Here is an 18,855-nt window from a genome sequence, read left to right as displayed (position 1 = left end):
ATATTTTAGGCACCATGTCAGGTTTGAAGAGGTCTTGTGGTACCTAAATAGTCGAAACCCCCAAAAAGTGACCCCATTTTGGAAACTACACCCCTCAAGGCATTTTTCTAGGGGTATAGTTAGCATTTTGACCCCACAGTTTTTTTTGCAGAATTTAGTGGAATTAGTCTGAAGATGAAAATAACCTATTTTTCTGTGGAAACAGAATTTTTTTCATTTTTACAAGGAATAAAGGAGAAAAAGCACCCCAACATTTGTAAAGCAATTTCTCCCGATTACGGCAATACCCCATATGTGGTCGTAAACTGATGTTTGGACCCACAGCAGGGCTCAGGAGGGAGGGAGCGCCTTTTGGATTTTGGAGCGCAGATTTTGCTGGATTGGTTTTCAGTGCCTTGTCGGGTTTGTAACGCCCTGGAGGGACCAAAACAGTGGAAACCCCCCAAAAGTGACCCTATTTTGGACTCTACACCCCTCAAGGAATTTTTCTAGGGGTATAGTGAGCATTTTGACCCCACAGGATCTTTTTTTTAGAGCTAAGGTGACCAAAAAACAGCGATTTTTAGCACTTTAAATTCTTTATTTCTTACAGCGTTCACCGTGCGCAAAAAATCACGTTTTACTTTATTCTGCCGGTCGGTACGATTACGCTGATACCATATGTGTGTATTTTTTTTAATTTTTTTTTACGTTTTGCAGCGTTTGCACAATAAAATTACGTTTCTATAAAATTTATTTTCTGAGACACGCTATTCTGAGCCGTAACTTTTTTATTTTTTCGTCAAAAAAGCTGAGAGAGGTCTTGTTTTTTGCGGGACGGGTTGTAGTTTTTATTGGTACCATTTTGGGGTAAATGCGACTTTGATCACTTTTTATTTAATATCTTGGGAGGGGTGGTGACCAAAAAATATCAAAACTCACAGTATTCCGTTTATTTTGTTTGCGGCGTTCACCGTGTGGAAAAATGAACATTATAGTTTCATAGTTTGGGTCGTTACGAACACGGTGATACCAAATATGTGCACTTTTTTTAACGTTTTCATTTTTTCCCTATAATAAATGTCTTATTATAGGAAAACAAAACCTTTTTATTTTTACACTTTTATAAACCATTTTTATTAACTTTTTTAACTTTTTACACTTGACCTGCAGCTCTGATCACTGCTAGAATACATTATACTACCTAGGTAGTGTAACGTATTCCAACTGTCGGTGTGACGTCACTCTGACAGTTAGTCTACGAGGGCCAGCCAGAGGCTGGTCCTCATAGGCTTCCATACATGGCAGACCCGGAAGCCGTTGCCTGGCCTCCGGATGCCATTACAAGCATTAGCAGCCCCCACGATTACATGGGGGCTGCTGATGTGCTACAAACCCCCTACATGCGGAGATCGCAATCGAACCCGCATGTAACGGGTTAATTGCCGAAATCGGCAGCGATGAGCCCCTGATCGGCAAGACTGGAGTGTCAGCTGTCGGGGACAGCTGATCTCCAAGTTCCCGATGCACACCTTGTCGCCGACGGTGTGCATCGGGAACGACATTGACTTCCTGTCACTCTGACAGGAAGCCTATCAGGACCAGCCGAAGGTTGGTCCTGATGGGCTTCCGTCCATGGCAAAAACGGAAGCCATTGTTTGGCTTCCGTTTGCCATACTAACTATCGGCAAACCCCGCGATTTCGACTGGGGTCTGCCGATATGCTAGAAACCCCTAAAATTCGGCGATTGCAACCGATCGCTGAATTTAAGGGGTTAATGCGTCGAAATCAGCGGCAAAGGACCGCTGGCCGGCAAGAGTGGAGTGTCAGCTGTCGGCGACAGCTGACCTCCCGGTTCCCAGTGCGCCGACAGTGTGCATCGGGAAAAACTCCGTAACTATACGTCCTCGTGCGGGAAGTAACCTCCCGCGACGACGTACAGTTACTTACTCGTGCGGATAGGGGTTAATAGACCAACAAATCTATAAGTACATAGGAATCCACCTAAATATTAATGTCCTGAGCCATTTATATTAATCATATAACATTCTAAGGGTATGTGCACGTAGTGACCAAAAACGTCTGAAAATGCAGAGCTGTTTTCAAGGGAAAACAGCCTCTGATTTTCAGACGTTTTTTGAGCAACTCGCATTTTTCGCTGCGTTTTTCGCGCCGTTTTCGCTGCGTTTTTTACGTCCGATTTTGGAGCTGTTTTCATTGGAGTCTATGAGAAAACCGCTCCAAAAACGTCCAAAGAAGTGTCCTGCACTTCTTTTGACGAGGCTGTATTTTTACGCGTCGTCGTTTGACAGCTGTCAAACGACGACGCGTAAATGACAGGTCGTCTGCACAGTACGTCGGCAAACCCATTCAAATGAATGGGCAGATGTTTGCCGACGTATTGTAGCCCTATTTTTAGACATAAAACGAGGCATAATACGCCTCGTTTACGTCTGAAAATAGGTCTTGTGAACCCAGCCTTAGAGTATGTGTGTGTACACGTACGTACAAGTCTAGAAGTAGTTGGACAAGGACACAATTTAACCTCTGTAATAAGCAATCTAGATGTGATTGTATTTGTCTTTCCGCTATATTTCAAAGGGTTTAACAAAAATATTGCATTAACAGTTTGGGAATTACTGAGATTTACTACATTTCCCTTATGTAACTTTATATGATTAATAATGATTGTTTTGGACTAATATACTTAAGTGGTTTCCTATATGCTTGTTAATATGTCTCAATGGAACTGACGGAAGAGAAAGCATGCATTGAATCAAAATGAATTTCCTAGCCGGTGTTTTAGATGAAATGTGGAGATATTGTGAGTTTTGAGGAGGGATTTCTAAGCTCCCTTGCTTCGGTCATTTAGTTCCAATGCAGGGTCTTGTGGCATTTCCAGTTCTCTCGATGGAATGCATTTATTACTGGAGGCTGCTGGGAAAATTATAATTGGTCTTGTAGTTTTGTAATGATTTTGTTTGTTTCAAGAGACCAGGAAGCTCTATAGACTTTCTCGACTTCGACAGTACTTGTCATTTTAGTAGAGGACTGTTTTATTTTATTTATGGTTATGTGGCTGATGTAGCTGGGTATTGGTCCCACTTCATCCTGTAACATTTTGGTTTTGCTCAGTTTTTGATTTCATGTTGCTGTTACCTTTTTTTTCAGGACCTGATAGTTTCGGCTCTAGAGGAGGTTCAAGAGATGACTTCAATTCTGGTAAAGGTTACGTCTATTCTTACTGAGGGCTTTCACTGGTTTATGGCGTTGGGGGTCATCCAGATTTAGTTTCTTTTTAACATACCTTTACTTTTGAAGAACTGACTTTCAGACTTGATGTACTTTTTCTGTGCATACCTTTTTATTGTTGACTCTTCTCATCTTTGATGTTTAAAACTTCTCTGTTTTTAATATAATTTTTTTTAGTTAAAATTCCTGGTGTTTGCAGTTGTTTTTTTCATCTTTGACAATCAATGTAAAAAACTGAAATATTCCAAAAAATCTAACTATTTTATATATTTTTATTTTTTTTAAAAATAAAAAGGTCTATTGGCGGTGTTTGCAACTTTCTATAAACATTTTTTTTTTTTTTTTACTCTTTCAGATACAGCTGCTTTCTATACTGTATATAGAGCAGCTGTATCTAGCACTGACACCTGTACCTGTGAGGTCAGTGGCACTCATTGGTTCAGGGTCAGCAGGTCCTGCGTGTCTCTGATCGAGCTGTTAGCGATCACATCGAAGTTCATAAATTAGATGTGATGGATATCAGGTGGATCCAGCTTGCCAGAGACACGCAGGACCCGATTTCACTGCACCAGTCAGTGCGACTGACCTGACGGATTAAGGTCTCAACGCGAGATACAGCTTCTCTGTATACAGGATACAAAGCCGCTGTATCTTAAGTAAAAATAGTTTTCAATAAAGTATTCAGAAAGTTGCACTAAATAGACATTTTTATGAATAAAAATAACTATTTCAAAGGTGTACAAAGCCTTTTAAAGGGATAGAAAATAAAGTTTAATTCATGAGATAGATTACCACCACTGGAGCACACAATGGGCTGACAATACCTGTTTTATGCAGCTCACTTTTCGGTTTTATTGTGTAGACTGGAATATTTTTAGAGTCTTTTAAAGGCAACTCCTATCCATATGCATATGGACATCGTAGAGGGTGTCCCCTCTCCACCTGGTGAGGCAGCTTTAACTTCTATTCACTTTTGTGGAAGTTAGGGAAAAGCGTAGCTCAGCTGTTTGTAAAATCCCATCCTGCTTTGCATGGATTCTCCGACTGGATGCGGTAGCAACCTCACCAGTTGGTATGGGGACGCTGGAGATAGGTGCAGGTCACAGAATTGGTACTGGCATCTATCAGACACTTATGGCATATCCTGTGCATATACCAGAATGTCTGTCATGGGGCATCTTTAACTTCCATTCATTGCATCTATCATGAAGCGCACAAGATTCATTTTTACAGTGTAAAGTCTTGTTTACACTAGGTTAGGGAGTCTCTCCTGCAGGCTTCTGTTCCCTACAGTCTATGTAAATGGTCAAAGTATAACCAGGTTAGGATGGTTATATAGTTGTTAATGTCAATGGGGGACTCCGCACCATGGGTAAAGGCTGAGGCTGACGCTAGGCAGGAAAGAGTCTTGGCTCTGCCCAGGCAGACAATACCCCTCCCACAGACATTAAAAATGGAGGTAAAAATTTTTTCCTCACAGACCATCCCAGGGGACTAAGTTAACAATTTTAACTAAAGATTGCTCACTTTCCTCTGGATGGGGTTCCCTCAAAGGCCACTTTCCTTTGACACTAGTTGTCTGTCCACTTCCCTTTTATGACACGTCTTCTCTCGGGAGGATCCCAGCAGGCAGCTGGGTCAGGGGTGCCTGGTAATGTACTATACCTGCGGTGACTAAGAAAAATGTTACCCAAATAGCGGCACAAATTAATGCATTTCCCCTGGATACCAGACAGTTTTATTCTCATGGTAGGCCACATAAGACTCCTTCAGAGGATGACTGTGGTGCACTGGGATAAGAAGTTTATTGTCCTGTCCCCTCTTGTTCGTCAGCAGTTACTGGTTGGAGACTCTACTAACCATTCTTAAAGAGAACCTTTCACCTGCCCATACTTTTGCAGCTGAGTGCACCATGTAATAGGCAGGGCTGCACAAATCTTGGGGCACTTTACATTTTTTTTCCTATCCCCCTTCCTTTTTTTAGATATCGGTGCTGCTCTCCTCTCTCCAGCTCTTGCTGTGACACTGTCTGTAGCTAATTGGACAGTGTCACGGCGATAAGTTACACGCCCCATTGACAGTTCAGTGGGTTATTTAAATATCGGCGCCAAATAGAACGGCACCGATATCTAAACGGAGGATAGGAAAAAAAAATGTAAAGTGAGGCAGTGTTTGTGCAGCCCTGTGTATTACATGGTGCACTCAGTTGCACATGTATGGGCAGGTGAAAGGTTATTTCGAAGGGCCTTTTTTTGTTTCCCATTTAGTTGGCTGGTCATCTCGACGCATGCCAGCCTTTACAATTACGGAGTAATTTTCTGCCTCCACACAGTTCAGGGCAGTTGGTCACTAGAGAAGACAACCTTACAAATAAACTTTCTGGAATAGAGGCATCCTATTGGCCTCTACTTCTCTAGGGTCATCTGGTTATGGTCCAGACCGACCACTCCACAGCAGTCACCTATCTGAAGCATCATCCCAGGACCTGTACAGCACTGTGGGGAGTCCTCTCGGGTACTCCACTGGGAGGAGAATCGCATGTCTACTCTGTCTGTGGTCTGTGCTGGTAGTAAACAATTGGGCGGCAGGTTTACTCAGTCAGGAAAGTCTGGGTCCGTGTAAATGGGCCCTTTACCTGGAAATCTTTCAGATTTTCCAGTGGTGGGGCACCCAGATGTTGGATTTCTTGTCTCCACTACAAGGTTTCAGACTGTTGTCAGGGTGCTGCACCCCAGAGCCATTGCAATCTAATCCTTGATCATTCTGTGGAAGGGGTTCTTTCTTTTGTAAAAGGCCTCTTTCTCCTCTTATCAGACTCCAGCTGCCTTCTGCACTGAATTTTTTTTTCTTAATTTACTAAAAAAAACTCCGTATTCAGTGAGGCAGAAATGAAGAATGCTCACCGAATCCGGTTTAAGTTACAGCTGCCCATTGAAATCTATGGAGAGGGGAAGAGGAAGCAGGGAGGAGTCACAGGCTGCTGCCCATAGAAATCTATGGAGAATAGGAGGGATCTGCTGAAAGGACAGACTGCTGCAGCAGCTTCTGGTAGGAGTTTCTCACCCCAGTGCTTGATTACTCAGCAATAAGGAGAAGTCTAGATTTGAATGTCCTCCATGCTGCTTTAGTAGTAAGTATTTGTGTCTCGACCCAGTGCTGTATTCTACTTTAACATCTGTCTGTGTTTCTCTTCTGTCATTCTGCAGCAGCTCCCCCTCCTCTCTCCGTAGACTTATAGGTGCAGCTGTAACCTGATCCTTCAGTGAGCTGTCGTCCTCTCTTCTCACTTAATACGTAGTTTAGCAGTAATTTGAATAAGTGCACAGTTAAAGAGGCTCTGTCACCAGATTTTGCAACCCCCATCTCCTATTGCGGCAGATCGGCACTGCAATGTAGATTACAGTAACTTTTTTATTTTTAAAAAACGAGCATTTTTGGCCAAGTTATGACCATTTTTGTATTTATGCAAATGAGGCTTGCAAAAGTCCACGTGGGCGTGTTTAGAGTAAAAGTCCAACTGGGCGTGTATTATGTACTTTTACTAGCTGGGCGTTCTGACGAGAAGTATCATCCACTTCTCTTCAGAACACCCAGCTTCTGGCTGTGCAGACAGCGTGTTCTCGAGAGATCACGCTGTGTCGTCACTCACAGGTCCTGCATCGTGTCGGACGAGCGAGGACACATCGGCACCAGAGGCTACAGTTGATTCTGCAGCAGCATCGGCGTTTGCAGGTAAGTCGATGTAGCTACTTACCTGCAAACGCTGATGCTGCTGCAGAATCAACTGTAGCCTCTGGTGCCAATGTGGCCGACACGATGCAGGACGTGAGTGACGACACAGCGTAATCTCTCGAGAACACGCTGTCTGCACTGCCAGAAGCTGGGCGTTCTGAAGAGAAGTGGATGATACTTCTCGTCAGAACGCCCAGCTAGTAAAAGTAGTAAAAACGCCCCGATGTACGCACATAATACACGCCCACTTGGACTTTTGCAAGCCTCATTTGCATAAATACAAAAATGGTCATAACTTGGCCAAAAATGCTCGTTTTTTAAAAATAAGTTACTGTAATCTACATTGCAGCGCCGATCTGCTGCAATAGCAGATAGGGGTTGCAAAATCTGGTGACAGAGCCTCTTTAAGGAGGGGGGAGAGAATCCTGATAACTGGGGAAAGAGATGCTTTTTCTCTTAATAGGAGGATATATTACAAAGGTTCTCATATCTATACATGGAAGCGCAGTTTTCCATCCTTTAGTATGCTCTACACACCGGATACTGTCTATCTTGCACTCGCTCTTGATCAGGGTCTTGGCTTACTACCCTAAAGGATTCTACTCTAGCCTTTTTCAGGGAATGCTGGCTATTCACTCTCCAGTAAATACTTTTTTTTTTTGCAAGGGGTGGCTCATGCAGTTCTTCTATTCTGACATCCTGCTGGGATCTTGACCTAGTTCTGCGTGCTCTTCAGCCCTCTCCCTTTAAACCTTTACAGGAAATATTTCTACGTCTTTCTTGGGAAGTTGATTTCCTTGTGACCATTACGTTTATTAGATGGGTTCTCAACTGGCTGCTTTCTCTTGCAAGTCTTCTGGGCGGTACGGCATTAATATTCAGTTGCTCAGGTTTTGGAAGGCCACTACCTTGGTTTCGGTGCAAACCTTTACACAATTCTACCAGATCCAGTCTTTGGCCTCCTCTGATACCAGTCTGGGTAGCAAGGTACTGCAGGCAGCTGTGTGGTAGGTTGTTCGCATGACTGTTTACTTTCCCTCCCTCTGGGACTTCTTTAGGACATCCCACGGTTATATGTCCTCCGATGATATTAATGAAAAATAATTATTTTTGTACTTGCTATAAAATCTTTCTTGTTTTAATTCATTGGGGGTACAGAGATCACACCCACTTTGTTTTCCAGGCCCAAGACTTTTTTTTTTTTTTTCTGCCAGGACTATAGACATATTGACGTAGTTTTTTTTTTTTTTTCTTATTCTTCTGCTTCTGTAGAAATTAAGCCAGTGTCTGAGGGAGGAGTATGACCTACCTGGGCGAGAGCCATGGCACTTTCCTTTCTAGTGGCAGGTGTCTATGCTAGATGCTGTTTCCCTTACTGTAAACTCTTTCTAAACACAAAGTACAAAAATCCAATTATGCCTGTCTCCCCACGATTAGTCAGATTTGTGCAAGATTGGACAAGTATAATAAAATAAGGGATTTCTCTTCTCTGAACTACAGAGTTCTTTGTCAAGCAAAGCAGTTACTAAAACACTAATGTGTGTTTAGTGTTGCTCTTGTGATTTGTTTTCTTGGGACTATGGCTAATAAGACAATTGGACTGATAGGCAGTTACATGGCTGGCTGTGGCTTGTGCCCTAATTATTTCATGGCACATTAAGGAGATAAAAGTTCTGGAGTTAATGCAAATTCAACACTTGGAAACTTGTAGCTCTTCATGGGAACTCTCAATATGCGATCCAAAGAGGTTTTATTGCAAGTAAAGAGGCTATCAATCCGCTGTAAAAAAACACCAAACAAACCTATTTAGAGAGCAGAAACTTTAAGGGTATGTTCACACACAAACTCAAAAACGGCAGAAAATTACAGCGCTGGTTTCAGAGAAAATGGCCTCTGATTTTTCAGCTGTTTCTGAAGCTGAAAACTTTTTTTGAGGTTTTTTTCTACACACTTTTTTATTTTTTTTTGGGATCTGTTTTTCAATTGACACACTAAAAAACCTCTCCAAAAAACATCTGAAGAAGTGACGTGCTACTACTTTTTACGAGGCGTGTTTTTTTACGTGCCGTTTTTTAAAACGACGGCGTAAAAAACTCCCCGTCTGAACAAATTCAATGGGCAGATGTTTGTAGGCTTTCAGCTACCATTGTTTGAAATATGCCTGAAAACACAGCGTGTGAACATGTACCCTAAGAGTGGCGAAATCAACAATTTGATCCAATAAAAAAGAATACACTGGCGATTGCTAATACTAAAAAGGCCTGGAAGACCACTAAACTGAATGCTTGCAGAATTCTTTCCTTTTAACAAGGAAAATCCCAAGTCACTCACACTCTGATAACACGCCTACCTCCTCCAAAGTCTACAATCAAGACTCCTTCATAACTGTAGATACAGAGGGTTAATTTCGAGATGCAAACCACTGGTAAGGCTTTGTTCACATCTGCGTCGGGGCTCTGTTCATGGGTACCGTCTGAGCTTTCCTTCAGGAGAACCCGTGAACGGAACCCTGACTGAAACAAACTAACTATAGGTTTCCGTTTGCATCACCATTGAGGTCGATGGTGACTGATCCGGTACAAATTGTTTACGTTTGTCTCGTGTGCAAGGGTTCCGTCGTTTTGAGGAGACAGACGGAAACCATTTGCGCCAGATCCGTCTCCATTGAAATCAGTGGTGATGCAATCAGAAACGTATGGTTTGTCAGGGTTCTGTTCATGGTTTCCCCTGATGGAAAGCTCAGACTGGAGCCCTGACGCAGATGTGAACGAAGCCTAATACTCAAGAACAGAAAGGCCGGAATAGACTTTGCTAGAAAACATCTAAAAAAAGACTCCCAGTTGTGGATCAAGATTCTTTGAATAGATGAACTTGTACGAGAATGATGGGAAGACAACAGTATTGAGAAGGAAAATAAGGGCTCATGATCCAAAGCATACCACATCATCTGTTACATGGTGGAGGCAGTGTTATGGCATGGGCATGTACAGCTACCATTGCAGCTTAGTTTCTGCTTTTTATTGAGGTGAATTATGAAATGTATAGAACTCTTTCTATTCAGAATCAGATAGGACAACTCTTCACAATACAGATGGAAAATGACCCAAAACACTGCAAAGGCAACTCCAGAACTTTCTAAGGCAAGGAAATGGAATATTCGTTAATGGCCGAGTCGGTCACCTGACCTCAACTCAATTTGAGCATGCTTTTTACCTACTGAAGACCAAACTAAATGCAGAAAGACCCACAAACCAGGACCGACTGCGGTAAAGTCCTAGAAAAGCATCTCGAGAGTTAACTCCAGCATTTGGTGACGTCCATGGGTTCCAGATTTCATCTAAGAATTAAAAACTTATCCTTATCTTTAGAATTGTTAGTTTGTCCAATTACTTTTGAGCCTTTGAAAACTGAAGGACTAAACGGTTGCATTATTTTTGTTAAATCTGTTGACCTAATGCTCAAAGTCTACACTTCAATCACATTGTAAGAATTTTTAAATCCATTGTAGTGGGGGTAGAGGCTAAATTATAAAAATTCTGTCACTGTCCAAATAATTCTGGATCCGACTATCGCCACACAACCAACCATTTTAGTGGTACATAGATGCGATCATACCATGTATTTGAAATAAATACAAATATTCAAAATTTTTATATCAGTTGATTATTTATGCCTTTTTAACGGTTGATGGCCATTTTTTCAAATAACTTTTTGCTTTCTGTATTTGTAACTTAAAAATTGTTTAAGGCTAATATACTTCAGTGGTTTCCTTTATGGTTATTAGTTTGTTGGGTAAATACATATAGGTATGGGAGTGTTGGGGTAGTGTCTCAATGGAACTGACGTAAAAAAGCATAAATAGCATCAAAATGAATTTCCTAGAAGGTGTTTAGGATGGACATGTGGAGATATTGTGAGTTTTGAGGAGGTATTTCTAATCTCCCATGCTTGGGTCATGAAGTTCCAATGCATGCATGGTCTTGTGTAATTTTATATTCTTTGTGGAATGCATTTGTTACTGGAGGCTGCCGGGAAAATTGTAATTGGTCTTGTAGTTTTGTAATTTCGTTTTTGTTTCAGGTCACCAGAAATATCTAGCCTTGATAAGTTCTGCAAGACTGACAGTACTTGTCATTTTAGGAAAGAACTGTTTTTATTTGTAATAAATGTATAGCTACTGTACTTCACAGATAAAAAAACAAAACTGCATCTACCGGTCAGAACCACTGTTGCCAGTAACTAGTCCTCCTGTACCACATACCAGAAATTGCCAGAAGCTATGAGCACCTGTAACTGTCATTACCGCCTGATTCAATACATGGCAGACACTGGGCTGATTTTCTGCAGTATAGTTTTTGAAACGCTTAGAAGTCTTGCCTTGTCCCACTCTACTCTGCACGTGGGCCGCCACCGGCTGGGGTGATCTCTAATTTTTCGAGCACTCCCTTCTCTATGTCCCTCTTCTCCCTGTATGCTGTACAAGTTACCGACACCACGGCACTTGATTACTTCGCACGTAACGTGCACATCAGCACAGTCTCTCTACTGCCTGATATGACCCAGTGAGTACCCTGTTTTATTTATCCGTTACAGGTGCTCATAGTTAGTGCTGATTTCTGGCGTGCGGTACGTATGTCTAGTTACTGGCAGTAGGGGTTCCAACCGGCGAATGCAGTTTTCTTGTTAGGAAGCACAGTACCTATACATTTTATTACATGTATTATTCTGTTTGGTTTTATTGGTTTCCACCATCCAGTACATGCAGCACCACTTTCTAGTGATTTTAACTTTGGGCTAAAAGTGCATTGTAGGTGTTTTTTATTTTATTTATGGTTATGTGGCTGATGTAGCTGGGTATTGGTCCCACTTCATCCTGTAATGTTTTTTGGTTTTGCTCAGTTTTTGATTTCATGTTGCTGTTACCTTTTTTTTCAGGACCTGATAGTTTCGGCTCTAGAGGAGGTTCAAGAGATGACTTCAATTCTGGTAAAGGTTACGTCTATTCTTACTGAGGGCTTTCACTGGTTTATGGTGTTGGGGGTCATCCAGATTTATTTTCACCTGCGTCTAGAAGTGTTTGGACAATCACACAATTTAACCTCTGTACTAAGCAACCTAGATGTGATTTTGTATTGGACTTTCAGCTATATTTCAAGGGGTTTAACAAAAATATTGCATTAACCGTTTAGGAATTACTGCGATAGGTTAATTGACTAAAACAGTTCCATGGCCGTGTGGCCTGTTCCCTTATGTAGGTTTGTGATAAAGATTGTTTAGGACTAATATACTTCAGTGGTGTCCTATATGCTTGTTCATTTGTTGGGAAAATACTTATTGGTTGGGGTAGTGTCTCAAAGGAACTGATGGAAAAGAAGGCATGAATTGAATCAAAATGAATTTCTTAGCAGGTGTTTTATATGAAATGTGGGGATATTGTGAGTTTTGAGGAGGGATTTCTAAGCTCCCTTGCTTCGGTCATTTAGTTCCAATGCAGGGTCTTGTGGCATTTCCAGTTCTCTCGATGGAATGCCTTTATTACTGGAGGCTGCTGGGAAAATTATAATTGGTCTTTTATTTTTTTTAATGATTTGGTTGTTTCAAGAGACCAGAAAGCTCCATAGCCTTTCTCAACTCCGCAAGCCTGCGACAGTACTTGTCATTTTAGTAGAGGACTGTTTTTATTTATGGTTATGTGGCTGATGTAGCTGGGTATTGGTCCCACTTCATCCTGTAACGTTTTGGTTTTGCTCAGTTTTCGATTTGATGTTACCTTTTTTTTTCAGGACCTGATAGTTTCGGCTCTAGAGGAGGTTCAAGAGATGACTTCAATTCTGGTAAAGGTTACGTCTATTCTTACTGAGGGCTTTCACTGGTTTATGGTGTTGGGGGTCATCCAGATGATTAAGTTTCTTTTTTAACTTACAACATTTAGTTTTGAACAACTGACTTTATCACTCAGTCTTGGTGTACTTTTCTATACATACTTTCTCTTCTAATCTTTTCTGTTTTAAACGATAACTTTTTTTTTTCTGTTTTTAAGAAAACGAAAAATGTTACGTATTTATTGCATTTCTTTTTTAAAACGTTTTCCGGTTATAAGAAATTGTTGGCCTATACTTTAGTGAAGGCCATTATTATCTAATCAGTGGGTTTCAGTGTCTGGACAGCACTGCCGATCAGATGTTTTTGAAGGGGCCCCCGCGTTACTGGGAACGCTGCTTCCTCTTCATTCCGATCACTGCTCGTACTATTAATTGCCCTCACACTTGTAGCGGCGGTTCACAGTACTGCAGCCTACTCCCATTCACTTGTAATAATGGCAGACTAGGCTATGTTCACATCAACATTGTCTTTCCGTTGCAGGGTTCAGTCGGAGGTTTCCGTCCGGGGAACCCCTCAATGGAAAGGTAAATGGAAACCTTAGCTTCCGCTTGCATCACCATTGATCTTAATTGTGACGGAAACTTTGCTAATGGTTTCCGTTTGTCTCCTTTGTGACAGGGTTCCGTTGTTTTGACAGAATCAATAGCGCAGTCGAGTGATGTGAACAGGTCCATCTCTTTTCTACTGCTATACATACAGATAAATTTCTAACATATAGCTCTGTATGCTGTTTTTTGCCACAGTCCTTTACCGTTTTCTGACCATTAACTCTTAATCATTGCAACTACAAACAGTCGCACAAAAATTAGATACATTTTCTTTTAAGGTGACTTCATTTTTACGGTGTAAAATCTAGTTTACATTCGGTCGGGAGTCGCTCCTGCAGGCTTGATTTCCCCACAGTCTATTTAAACAGTCAAAGTATAACCAGGTTTGGATGAAAATAATTTTCTCGTATACAGCACCATGTTTATAGGCCTTTGCCACTAGGAGGATAACACTAAGGCCGCTTTCACACGGCAGCATTTTGCATCATTATTTGGAAGCCAAAACCAGGAGTGGAACCTACAGAGAAAGTATAATAAAAATATTTGCACCTCTACCGTGTTTTGGACCCACTCTTGGTTTTAGCTTCAAAATATTGACATAGGAAAGTGTTTAGACTCTGCCCAGGTAGTCCGCACCCCTACCACGGTGACTGGTTTAATCAGTGTTAGCCTAGTGTCCATAGGCGGCAGGAATGAACTGATTGTTTTTTGTTTTTTTTTTAGGTCTGCTATTTTAGTTCGCTTTTTTTTTTTTTTCTTGGCTCCAAGTGGTTCTCAGTGTGGTCTCCAGCTTAGTCAAGCCCCTGTAGGTGCCGGGAAACCAGGCAGTTTTCTACACTTCTTTTCCCTCACCGCCGGTTACATAAAAAGTGTTTTACATCTGCAGGTGGAGTGCCATTACCCCCACTATGTGTGAGGTGACCCTGCATACATACCCTAAGACTTGGGAGTTTTAAATTTTTCCACACATACCTTCTCTTCTATGTCCTCTTGCCAGACCTACTGAGGGTTCCTTATCTACAGTAATGAATGGAGCATTTTTATTAGGTATGAGAAACTTTCTATGGTTTTGCCTGAGGAAGATTTTTTTTTTTTTTCTCAGAGGTGCCTAACTTGGGGCTCCATCCCATCTTGCATTAATGAGTTTCTTTCCCTCACTGTGGTGGGGGCATCCTAAAAGCAGTCTTGGACTCTATGGGCAGAGAAAACTTGTTCCCTGACAGGGTTTTTTTATTCATTTTGTGGGATTCTTCGTATCACCGTGCCGCTATCGTTCTGCCACCAGCAAGGCCTGATAAATTTAGCCCCCGGATTCTTGGGGGGACTAGGCTGCAGCAGATTAGGCGGTCTCCTACCCACCAGCTGTCACATGAACACATTCAGCCAATCGGCGCTAGGTGGTGATGCTGGCTTCTATGGAAAGCCCCTTTTGATATTCTCAGCGCTAGCTTTTAGATGGGGTGGTCTCTCTGCTGGTGCATGCTTCTCCGGGTGCATTCCCACTCGTGTGGCATACAGCACATCTTGTGAGGAGCAGGCCCTGCTCTGTCAGAAGTCTTTCAGCTCTGGTCCAGCAGTTGGGCGGTACTTGGCACCTTGGGTGCGGTATGCTAGGCCAGTGGGCTAATTTTAAATTGTTATCTAAGGGATGCTGACTTTCTGCTGGGCAAAGTTCCCTCAGCGGTGAATTGTCTCTGATAACATTTTCATCTTCGGAGTATCCAAGCAGGATCAGTCCTTTTCCTCAGGGGGATATGAGTCCTGTTCAGATTCTGAATCAAAGTTTGCCGCTGCCATGCAGGCTTTAAAATGTGCGGTCTGAGACTTGACGGATGACGCAAGATGGTTTTGATCTTTTTAAGGACGGTTCATATGCGCAATTACACACGAGGCACCTACAGCGGACAACTCTTTCATGCTGGGACAAGTCAACCCATCTTGGGTTCATCAGGAGTTAATCTGGTTGGAAACCTTGCCTGCCGTACTTTCTAGGCCACTTTCACACGCAGTATTTTGTATCTGTATTTGAAAGCCAAAACCAGGAGTGAAACCTAAACAGAGAAAAAGTGTATAACGGAAAGATTTGCACCTCTTCTTCTGTGCTCTGGACACACTCCTGGTTTTGGCTTATAAATACTGATGCTAAATACTGACTAGAATACTGCTGTGTCGAAGAGACTTATTTTTTTTTTTTACTTCCCATTGTAGCTAGCTGATCATATTGATGGATGGTATTTTACCTGAGTTGTCGGCCTCCACACCGTTGTGGGCCCTTGGTCGCCAGAGTAGACAACCTGACAAGTAAACCTTTTGAAATGGAGAGCCATCTTCCTTGCCCACTCCCTTTTTGAAACCTACTTCTCCAGGGTTGTCTGGTCGGGGTCCAGACCGACAAATCTACAGCAGTTGCCTGTCTGAAGCGTCAAGGTAGCACCAGGATCCGGACTGCACTGTGGGAGTACTCTCTGGTCCTCTGCTGGGAGAAAAATCACATGTTGGCTCTGACTGCGGTCCACGTGTTGGGAGTGGACAATTGAGACGCAGATTTCCTCAGTCCGGAAAGCCTGTATTATGGAGAATAATCCCTTCACCTGGAAATCTTTTTATATTTGCCAGAGGTGGGGCACACCAGATGTGGATTACTTCTCGTCTCAATCACAAGGTTTCAGCATATGTGGCCAGGGTACGGTACCCCAACAGGCCCAACGCAGTCAGAGCCCTGCTTACTCCTTGGAAGGGGTTCTCTCTTTAGTACTTCTTGCCCAGAGTTCTCCGGAAGATATAAATAGAAGGCAGCCCTGACTATTCTGGTGGCTCCGGACTGGCTGCGCCGGGTAAGTCTCCCTTTTCAGAGACGTCCCGGGGGGCGTCTCACGCTGTGGCACAACATCTTTTCCCAGGGTCTGCTCTTCCACACTACTTTAAGCCAGTTAAGTTTAACTGTGTGGCAGTTAAAGCCATGCTTTAGAAGTCAAAGATCTCTCTAACATAATTTAGATGACTGGCTCAAAGGCCAAGAAGCCTCAATCAGCCATGGTATACCACCGTACATGGAAGTTTTATTTGTAATAGCGCTGTTTCCATCCTATGGTTTGTTTTTTCACTCTGGATCCAGTCCTTCTTGCGCTTTGATCTTGATCATGTACTTGGCTTAGCTTCCCTTAGGCTTCATGCCCACTTCAGTCTTTTTTTCTTCAGGGTGCTAGGCGTTTTTCTGACAGCTAGCACCCTGACCCATTCATTTCAATCGGGCTATGCACACTTCAGTTTTTTTGACGGTCCCGTTGCTCCGTTCCCACTACAGTAGAGCATGTCCTACTTTGGTCCGAGATTCCGTGACCATGAGGCCCATGCAAGTCAATGGGGCCGTTAAAAAAAAAACAAAAACTGAAGGCACACGGAAGGCGTCCGTGTGTGACGGAGCTGTTGCCTAGCAATGGGCGGGCAGGCAGAAGTGCATTAGAGATATTACACTAATCGGCAGCCACTTCTCTCTATCCATCACTGATAGAGAGAAGAGGCTGCTGATAAAAAGCAGTTCATTCGTACCCCGGTCGTTGTTTTGGTGACTAGTCCCTCTTCTTCCTCCAGTCTGACCTTCCTGTATGACGCGGCAGTCCATGCGGCCGTTGCAGCCTGTGATTGGCTGCAGAGGTGGTCACGTGGGATGAAGCATCATCCCAGGAGGCCGGCCTTCTGACGTCATTCAGTCCGGCGTGACCGCCACTACAGCCTGTGATTGGCTGCAGCGGTGACATGTGATGAAACGACATCCCAGGAGGCCGGACAGGAGGAAAATGCAGGGAGTTCTGGGTAAGTATAAATTTCATTAAAATTGACCATGCTCGGCGCTCGCAAAATACATTCTTCAGCGCTAGTCACTGTGCAGGGTGCTGAAAGTTACTGCCGATCAGTGCAGCCCATTAACTCTTTCAACACCCTGTACAGTGACTAGCGCTGAACAACCCTGCTCTTTCAGCACCCTGGACAGTACCATGCTCGGCGAAACAGAAACCACACGCACAACAAACGGGCACACGGATCCGTCAAAAACGGCCGCTAAAACGGTGAAGGAAATGTGCACGAGGCCTAAAGGATCAGGTCTCTGCTCTGTATCGCTTTCCATGGGTGGATCATGCAGCTTCTTCCTTTTTGACATTCTACTGAACCCTAATATCTTAACCAGTTTCTGAGTGCTTTTCAGCCCTCTTCCTTTAAACCCTTATGGGATATTTTACCATTTCTAATTTCCTGGAAGGTTGATTTCCTTGTGTCTATTACATGTGTTAAACCGTTTCGGCTGCTCTCTTCCAAGTTTCCTTTTCTGATTATCCACAAGAAAAAAGTGATATTCCATCCTGTTCCCATCTTTTCTTCCAAAGGGGTCTCCCTCTTCCACATCAATGAAGAAATAGTATATATATATATTTTTTTTGCCTCTCCCCATCTCGTCTGAGGGAGCGGTCTGCTTCTATTTGTCTCTGACAGGCGTTTCACTGCACCAACTTTTTTTTTTTCTCTTAAAGAGGCTCTGTCACCAGATTTTGCAACCCCTATCTGCTATTGCAGCAGATAGGCGCTGCAATGTAGATTACAGTAACGTTTTTATTTTTTAAAAACGAGCATTTTTGGCCAAGTTATGACCATTTTTGTATTTATGCAAATGAGGCTTGCAAAAGTCCAAGTGGGCGTGTATTATGTGTGTTATATCGGGGCGTTTTTACTAGCTGGGCGTTCTGACGAGAAGTATCATCAACTTCTCTTCACAACGCCCAGCTTCTGACAGTGCAGACACAGCCGTGTTCTCGAGAGATCACGCTGTGTCGTCACTCACAGGTCCTGCATCGTGTCGGACGAGCGAGGACACATCGGCACCAGAGGCTACAGTTGATTCTGCAGCAGCATCAGCGTTTGCAGGTAAGTCGATGTAGCTACTTACCTGCAAACGCTGATGCTGCTGCAGAATCAACTGTAGCCTCTGGTGCCGATGTGGCCGACACGATGCAGGACCTGTGAGTGACGACACAGCGTGATCTCTCGAGAACACGCTGTCTGCACTGCCAGAAGCTGGGCGTTCTGAAGAGAAGTGGATGATACTTCTCGTCAGAACGCCCAGCTAGTAAAAGTAGTAAAAACGCCCCTATGTACGCACATAATACACGCCCACTTGGACTTTTGCAAGCCTCATTTGCATAAATACAAAAATGGTCATAACTTGGCCAAAAATGCTCGTTTTTATAAAAAAATTAAAACGTTACTGTAATCTACATTGCAGCGCCTATCTGCTGCAATAGCAGATAGGGGTTGCAAAATCTGGTGACCGAGCCTCTTTAAGGTCCACGCAAGTGGTTAGTGGCGTCGAAGGCCACCATTGATTGTTGGATCTAGTCTGTGACTTTGGAAGCCTGTCTGTCCAAGGATAAAGTTCCTCCCCTTCGAGTCACTGCCCATTCGACAAGG

At 43.0% G+C, this 18,855-nt stretch overlaps 1 protein-coding gene across 6 annotated transcripts in view; it reads left to right on the top strand.

Annotated features, from left to right (window-relative positions):
• EIF4H (eukaryotic translation initiation factor 4H) overlaps window positions 1-18,855 on the top strand; it is a 60,839-nt gene that overhangs the window by 17,176 nt on the left and 24,808 nt on the right. For 2 of the 6 annotated variants that reach the window (XM_075852840.1, XM_075852838.1), the window contains exons 5-7: window positions 3,152-3,202; window positions 11,900-11,950; window positions 12,748-12,798. In XM_075852840.1, the coding sequence (XP_075708955.1) occupies window positions 3,152-3,202; window positions 11,900-11,950; window positions 12,748-12,798 (153 nt within the window). The remainder of the gene's footprint in view (window positions 1-3,151; window positions 3,203-11,899; window positions 11,951-12,747; window positions 12,799-18,855) is intronic. The other 4 variants (XM_075852844.1, XM_075852843.1, XM_075852839.1 and 1 more) reach the window with 3 other exon arrangements.

This window comes from Rhinoderma darwinii, chromosome 2 (assembly GCF_050947455.1).
Source record: "Rhinoderma darwinii isolate aRhiDar2 chromosome 2, aRhiDar2.hap1, whole genome shotgun sequence".
Lineage (NCBI taxonomy): Eukaryota > Metazoa > Chordata > Amphibia > Anura > Rhinodermatidae > Rhinoderma > Rhinoderma darwinii.
This window is presented reverse-complemented; position numbering and strand designations above follow the sequence as displayed.